Raw genomic sequence first — 8,100 nt, 5'->3', positions numbered from 1 at the left:
CTGAGAGACCATAGCTCACCTAAAACAAAGTGTGCCACAAACAACTAGTATATATAAATGTTACACATGAATTCACATTCACACACAATCTCACATATTTACACACACTCGCAGCCACAAGAACAGGTAAGAAATTTTAAATTTATATTAATTTATATAATTATATTATTTTAATCAGTCCATGAATTAAAATATAATTTATATTGCCCGATATAATATTTAACTGAAAAATTTATAAGTTTGACTATTTAAATTAGTGTTGAATTAACTATTCATTTGATTTAAAAATATTATAGTTGGTTAATTATATTATTAGTAGATTTAATTATTACTATTAATGGGTATGCCCAAAACAAATTGATCTAAGAAGAAGTGTTAGGCCCAAATATAGGCCCATTAAGCCCGGCCCAAGAGAGTACCCCTACATTAAAATCCTGTCAAGGAAGGGAGCCTAGTTCCTAAAATATGGCCCAAGGAGGAAGTTCAGTCCTAAAGCCTCCAAAGCTAGCTTATAGGAAGGAAGATGCCCTCAAGAGGTTGGACTCTTCAGTTTGATATGACTCCTCACCAGATAGAAGTTTGCACGAAAAAGGAGTCCTCCTTCCCTCGAAGACTTACGGATAAGGAGAAACCTTATTCACGAAATCTTGCCTTTCTCGCTGGCCATGCAGATTCCCTTCAACAGGACTCTTGTTATAGGGGAACTCCTCCCTTATAAATAGGAGGTACCTCTCGGCAAGCATTCCCTTCCAAACTCTAGAACTCTTGTTGCTGCTACTCTATTACTTTAATTTCGTGCTCTAACATACGAAATTATCACTTTTACCATAATTTCTCATCATAATTAGATCTAGTACCACAGGGGGTGCTACAATTATATTTAGACTTTAAATTTAGTTATTTATTGAAATATTGTCTATGCTATTCTTCAACGTCTAACTTCAGTTATTTCAGTCACATTTATTGTTATTTTGACCTCTGTCATATCGTGCAAAAATACTTTCATATTTTTTTCCCCTATTAATCCTTTAGTTCTCTATATAATTTATTTTAAAAATTAGTAAATATTGAATTAAAAAAAAATAATTCATATTGAGTTTGGCCTTATTATGCTCATTATATATATCTTGAAATACTTTATAAAATTTATATTTTGTGGTTCTATTTTTTCTATCATATAATATTATTTGTCTTATTTATAGCGTAATACTTAATAAAATTACTTATATTATATTAATCTCTTAGGAAAAATTTGAATTTATATATGTGTAAGAAAATGTAATTAACCAAACCTTTAGAATTAATAGCAAACCCCAAAAGTTCATAAGTTAAATTAAAAACATACAAAAATAATAAAGACATAGAAAATCATGAAAAGTACTATCAACTCTTGTCTATAAATATAACTTATGGGACAAATAGAGTAAAAGTACAATATTAAATAAATTATTTAATATTAATATAATAAAATCAATTAGTCATAAGTTACTCATTTCAAAATTTTCAACCGGACTTCTAATTTAATAAAATCTGAGGATTTTTATTTGAAAATTTTTAATATTTATTCTTTATGATTTTTTTGAAGTTTGGAGTAGTATTTAGATCTTTCTCATATGCTATTAATTTTAAATTTGACAGCGCTAGGTAAATTATTTTTTAAAAAATAAATATATAAATCATTGCTAAAAAATTAATCATGTTAATTAAAATATTGTTTGTCTAATTATCTTTTAAAATATATTATTCATTCTATAAAAAAAATTAGAGAAATTAGGACCAAATAATTTTCTTCTTTGATAAAATTTTGTTCTTATAACTAATTATTTATTATTGAAAAGAATATTCTAGTAAGGGTATGAACGTCTTCTTAAATTAGAAATAAATACCCAAGAGATTCTCAAAAAATTATGCAATTAATCAGAAGTTGCATTTATTAGTATTATTTATATACAATATATTACGATAAAATATATATATATATATATATACGTGAAAGTACAATCTCAAAATAATTTTCTATGATTAACGTTAAAATAAAGTTAATTAGTTAGAAGTCACTCATTTAAATTTTTTCAAAAGCATTTTCAATTTACTAAGATTGATAATGTTTATTTAAGATTTCATTATATTATTATTTCATATATATATATATTAAATTTTTGCAGTTTATATTAATATTTTATATATTTTTCTGATGCTATTCATTTTAAATGTTATTGTGCCCTAATAAATTAATATTTTTAATCTTCTAACGAATTAATCAAGTAGAAATATTATTTGCTTATTTATTTATTTAAGTTTGATATGCTTATCATTATATAAGTAATTAGAGGTATTACACTCTTAAATAGTTTTCTTTTAATACAATATTATTTTTTTATAATTAATTTTAATTTATTATTAATACATAGATTAGAGAGATTAATGGGCATTGCTCCTTTCTCCACTCTGCTAAATTTGGCAAACCATCTAGCCAAAGCTCTCTGAGTTGAGGAAATCCAGTTGCTCCACAAACCATCTCTTTGCCCGCATCTCTTTGCTCCACAAATTATCCAGTTGGTGTTCCATTGTGCGTTATATTGTTTGTTTTAGTTTGGTATGAGGCTCACGATTTTATCCTAAAAGAAAATCCCACAAGGAAAGATGTCTTAGCCCAGATAATCCCGTAGCAAAGTATTATCTATTTTGACTTCAGTTCCATAAGGAGGAGCTGCACTATTTTATCTTATTAACTCACTAGAGAGAGGAGTTCAGACTTTTAAGTCGTTTAAACTCCTAATCTATAACCAATATGAAACGCACGTCTATATTAAGTTATGTGTTGAATTTGGCAAAAAGAAGAAACAATATATGTATGTAAAGAATAAAGTTTTACTTAGGTTGCACTCGCGACTATCTTAATGCTATATATATATATATATATATCATAATCGTACCAATATATGCAATTTTAAATTGTCCAAATTAAAATAAAAATTTTGGGTAATGATACTGATGTAGGCACGCATCTCACATCAATTATAAATGAAAAGTTTGAATGACTTATATGTCCTAATATTTCTTTTCTAAACAAAATATCTTTTTTATAATAAAACAATTATGAGTCTCGTATAAAATTAGAACAAATTACATTTGGCAAAACTAGAGACCATCAAAAGCTACATACATACCTTTGCTTGGGATTGATGTATTGTCTATTCTCAATTGCATAAGCTGAAAAGGCATAATTAATAGGTTAGTGTACTTTCATTCCAGGAGAAGGAGAAAAGGATAAAAAAATGTAAAAGAAACAGCAAAAGAGTCTTAATTTCCATGCTTTGGTGGCAATTTGTTCCTTGTTCCCTGGTTTAAGGTAAAGGGTAAAATATTATTCATAAAAGAAAAAGGAAAGGGTAATATATACTCCATTCATACTCTTTAATTTAATTTAATTATTACTTTTTTAATAAATATAAAATTATTAATTAACTCTGTTAAGACGTGTTTGTAATAACTTGCGTTTTTGTGGAAAAAATAAGGGGTTAGATAATAGTGTAAGTTTAACTTTAGTAGAAGCTAAGGGTGTATTGGATTGATGGATTTGGATTTGAAAGGATTTCGAGAAATGATTCCAAACGACTCCATTTAAAAAGAATTTAAAATCCATTCATATTCATCATAATAAAGTTCAAAATTAGAATGGAAAAATTTGAAATTCTTTAAATTTTGAATTATCCAAACATTATTCAAAGGATTTTTATTATCAAGAATTTGAAATCCATAATTTCAAATCGTCCGATCCAAATGCAATCTAAGAGTGTTTTGACAACATCAGGGAAAGCATAAAGAAGTTGAAGTTAAAGTTGGAGTATTTTTAAAAAAAAATTAAGAAAAAATTATTTGGTTAGTCCTTTAAATTTGTTTACTATTAATTTTAGTCCTTTAAATTTACCCATTTTAGTTTTATCTGATAACTTACAAAATTACTTAATTTTAGTCATTTGACCCAATTTCGCACAATTTTACCCCTACTTAATTTTTCAATATCCATTTATTTTGCGTTTCATAGCTAATACTCGCTTAGAATAGTATAAGAGTTTAGGTTTATTGAAAAAATATTTATTTATATTACACTTAGAGCATTAGGATGGATTATTAGCCTTTATTATCAAAAAGGAAAAATAGTCATAAATTAGGTTAAAGGACCAAATCTACGCAAAATTGATAGATAAAGGATTAAATCTAATATTGCCAAACATAAATGACCAAAATAAATCCAAAACAATGTTTATAGGACTGCAATTTTCTTTTTTCCAAAATTTAATACGTCATAATTATCTATAAGTTGCAAAAATGAGTGAAGCGAAATTTATAACTTTTAACATAAATGAATTTTAATTTAATAGTTGGAAAGTAGCATAAGTTGTAAATAATAAAAAAAAACTACTTTTAATAAAGATAATTAATCAATATTTAACTTAAATTATTGCAATCCAAAGGGGCAAAGCTGGTCCAGTAATAGTGGAACATAGAATAACTTGGTAGAGGAGAAATGTAAGAAAGGATTGAAGAAATTATAATTTTAGTCCTATAATATAAGTATGTTGATATTTTTAGGTTCTATGTTAATTGATTTTTGTAATTTAATCATGTAATTTTATAATTTTGACAATTTTAACTTTGCATGTGACTAGCACATGATCCAATTAAATTGCAATCTCAATCCCATAATCAAATCGTACAGGATTAAAAATGTCAACTCCCTTAAGTTACATGACGAAAATTATAATTTAGTAATTGGATCATGTGCAGGTCACATGCAATTTTTCGAACCAAAATTGCCAAAAGTTATAGGACTAAATTATGAAAATCAATTTATGCAGGACCAGAAATGGCACCCTCTATAAATTACATGACTAAAATTATTTTTTTTACTTAACTTATTAGTACATTGACACTCCTTTATCTATGATTTTTCTATATAAATCACTTTGTCTTTTACGTAATTACATAAATTATCCCTGACTATAATAATATTGACGTTCTTGAAAGTGTGTGTTATTTTTTAGAAAATACGGTTAATTTATGTAAATGTTATTAATATTTATGATGACTGTATATGTAATTTTTTAAAAAATAAGATAATTTGCATAAATCAATCATAGAAGATGGAATGCAATTATTCCTACTATTGAATCCAAAATTATTTCAGTTGGCGACGTAATTGTATGTGCAGTCTTTTTCTCTTGGAATCAATGCAGGAGTTTGTACATACCAACATACTATGCATAATTATATGTATGTATATATATATATATATATATATATTTGAAAAAAATGATGGAGGAAGGAAGATCATATATTTAGATTAACTAGGTTAATTACTAAAATGCCCATTATAATAAAATTGATAATCATATGTTAGAGAATAAAATTGTATTTTCGCCCCGCGCATAATAAAAATACTGCCCATTGTATAATTAAATACCCCCACCCTATAGAGAATAAACTAATAAGTTGAAGAATGGACTCTATCGTAGTTTTTTAATTTGTATTTATCTTAATTTGTTTGGAAAAAGAAGAATACAGATGATCATATGCAGTGTTGATCTTTTATCACACTTTGATTCATAACAATCACCTTGTGCTATTTAATGAGCATCTCTTTTGAAAATTGACAAATATGGTTGAATCAAATTAAAATTTAAAAATGAGATTGCATATAATACATGAGTGGATGGAATACTAATGTAAAATTGGATTAATGTATTTTTTATTGAAAATTCTACTGTATCTTCTATTTCGTTTAACATATATATACGCTATGTTTATAAAAGTTTTTTTGAAATAAAATATATAATGTCATCTACGTACACGTGATGTGTGTATATTAAATGGAATAGAAGATGCAACATGATTTGTGATAAAAAAATCCAATCTCAATGGAATAGAAAATTCATCTCCAATTTCTGAAATAAGAACTCCAACATTATATATATGTATAAAATCAATCCCACAATGAGAGTGCATTAGAAGGAATTTTGACAAGTTCTGTGATATCTGCAGATCAGCAAAGACCACTCACATTCTACGTTTTCCGACATGATCAGCTCTAACAAATCAGGTCCAGAAATGGCAGCGGAAACATCCAAAAATCAAGAATTTTCTGAGGACGATCTGTTCGAACTCACCATGGAGAAAAAATGGCAAGAAGTTGCCGAAATCTACCAAAAACATCCCATTGCTCACGCAACCAAGCTCACCAAATCTGAGGAGACAGCTCTGCACATAGCCGTCTCTAGTTACCATCCCAGCTGGCCCAGCCACGCCTCCTACATCCAGCAAATGATCGCCTTCATAGAGAAAAACGTCGGCCACGTCTCATTACCCGACATCCTGTCAATGCAAAACGTTAACGGAGACACCCCTCTCCATCTCGCAGCAGCAGTAGGGTGGGTGGAAATTTGTGAGTGCATAGCCTCAAAGCATCGGGACCTGATCAGCATACGCAACATGAAGGGCGAGACACCTTTGTTCATTGCAGCTCATCACGGGAAGCTGCAAGCCTTTCTCTGCCTGCACGAACTCTACAACGACAAGAAAGATCAACAGACGGCTGAGGCCGAGCCTGATGAGTCTCTCTGTAGGAGGAGAGACGGGAACACGATTTTACATTCGGCGATCAATGGACAATACTTTAGTAAGTGTAATATCATCTTGTTTTTGCATCAATATTTGAGAAGAAATTGTTGAGTTCTTTGGTTTTTTGCTGCAGAATTAGCTTATCAGATAATCAGCTACTACCCGAAGCTGGTTGATTTTGTGAATGTTGAGGGAGAATCACCCCTCCATGTCTTAGCCAGAAAGCCTAATGTGTTCAAAAGCAGCAGCCACCTGGGGTTCTATGAATCAATTATCTACCACTGTAAGAATCCCTTTTACAAAGTATCTACTTCATGTTTTTTCTTTTCTGGTAGTGTTCTTCGACCAAAGTGTTTGTTGAGATAGTAATCTTTCTTGACAAGCTAAATTATCGCTGTAACGTTCGTTTTCTCCTCAATTACACAATACACATGCAGATCTGGTCCGCAGGGACGGAGTGAGGATTCTTTCCGACTGGACGACACAACAAATATTATGATGATCCACATGCATCGGAAATTTCATGTAGAACTTGATATATTAAGAAAACACGAGGGAATTTTCAAAATTTGAATAAAATTCTATGTAATGACTAATTAAGAAAATACGAGGAGGGCTACGTACCACCTTGTCCAGCCTCTAACCGGCTCCATCTCCACCAAATAGATATGATCATGCTAATAAAAGTTGTGATTTTTGTGGGCAAGGTATGTTTGTTGATGAGCTGAGGCTGCAGAAGTATGATCCAGGTGCCAGACAAAAAGGTTATTACCCGGCCAGTAGTGATCGGATCAAGCTCCCGGAGAACTACAGAACATGCGTGGCCATCTTCCTATTGATATGGACTCCAATTTCAAAGAGCATTTTAGGTAAATTACATGAATAAACTTAAACTTATCAGCCTACCAGTATTTGATTTCAATATGTTATAACAAAGCTGACACGGTACGTTCTTGGAATTCTTTCCAGCTGGTTTTCCATTCCGCATGAAACAGAATGTCTGTCGAGATGATGATGAAGAAAATCAGGAGTCTCAAAGTATGGATTATTTCTTTTTACAGCTTTCCAAAAGTTTATTTTGATGTCTTTGGACTTAATTCTTGGCCAAGTTATTGTTTAGAAGGTTCGCCGTTTTTATAGCGGACTGCATTTACTACGAGGAAATTGCATTTTTCGTTTCATAACTTGAGCCCCAGTACATTTTGCCTCCATTAATTACGAGTTGTTATCTTTTCAAAAAGGAGGGAAACGGCCACGTGATTTGCATATGGGTTTTCCTGTCGACTTCCTAATAGAAGTTAGTCGGAGGATTGAAAAATAAAATTTTTTTACATATTATTTTCGAGAATTCCTTAAACAATTTTCGAGAATTTCCCCCTATGCAAATTTAATATCCTGATCACAATCAAATATTCGATTTATGTCGGCATATATTTGTGAATTTGAGATTGTGTTGATCAGTGCTTGTTTCAGTCAAAG

The 8,100-nt window shown here is 29.9% G+C and overlaps 1 protein-coding gene across 1 annotated transcript in view; it reads left to right on the top strand.

Annotated features, from left to right (window-relative positions):
* LOC105172057 overlaps positions 5,983-8,100 on the top strand; it is a 5,387-nt gene continuing 3,269 nt past the window's right edge. The window contains exons 1-5 of the mRNA XM_020697238.1: positions 5,983-6,679; positions 6,755-6,904; positions 7,329-7,490; positions 7,591-7,659; positions 8,083-8,093. Of these exons, the coding sequence (XP_020552897.1) occupies positions 6,082-6,679; positions 6,755-6,904; positions 7,329-7,490; positions 7,591-7,659; positions 8,083-8,093 (990 nt within the window). The 5' untranslated portion in view covers positions 5,983-6,081. The remainder of the gene's footprint in view (positions 6,680-6,754; positions 6,905-7,328; positions 7,491-7,590; positions 7,660-8,082; positions 8,094-8,100) is intronic.

This window comes from Sesamum indicum, linkage group LG10 (assembly GCF_000512975.1).
Source record: "Sesamum indicum cultivar Zhongzhi No. 13 linkage group LG10, S_indicum_v1.0, whole genome shotgun sequence".
Lineage (NCBI taxonomy): Eukaryota > Viridiplantae > Streptophyta > Magnoliopsida > Lamiales > Pedaliaceae > Sesamum > Sesamum indicum.
The sequence above is the reverse complement of the archived record's forward strand: the minus strand, read 5'-3'. Positions and strand labels throughout refer to the sequence as shown.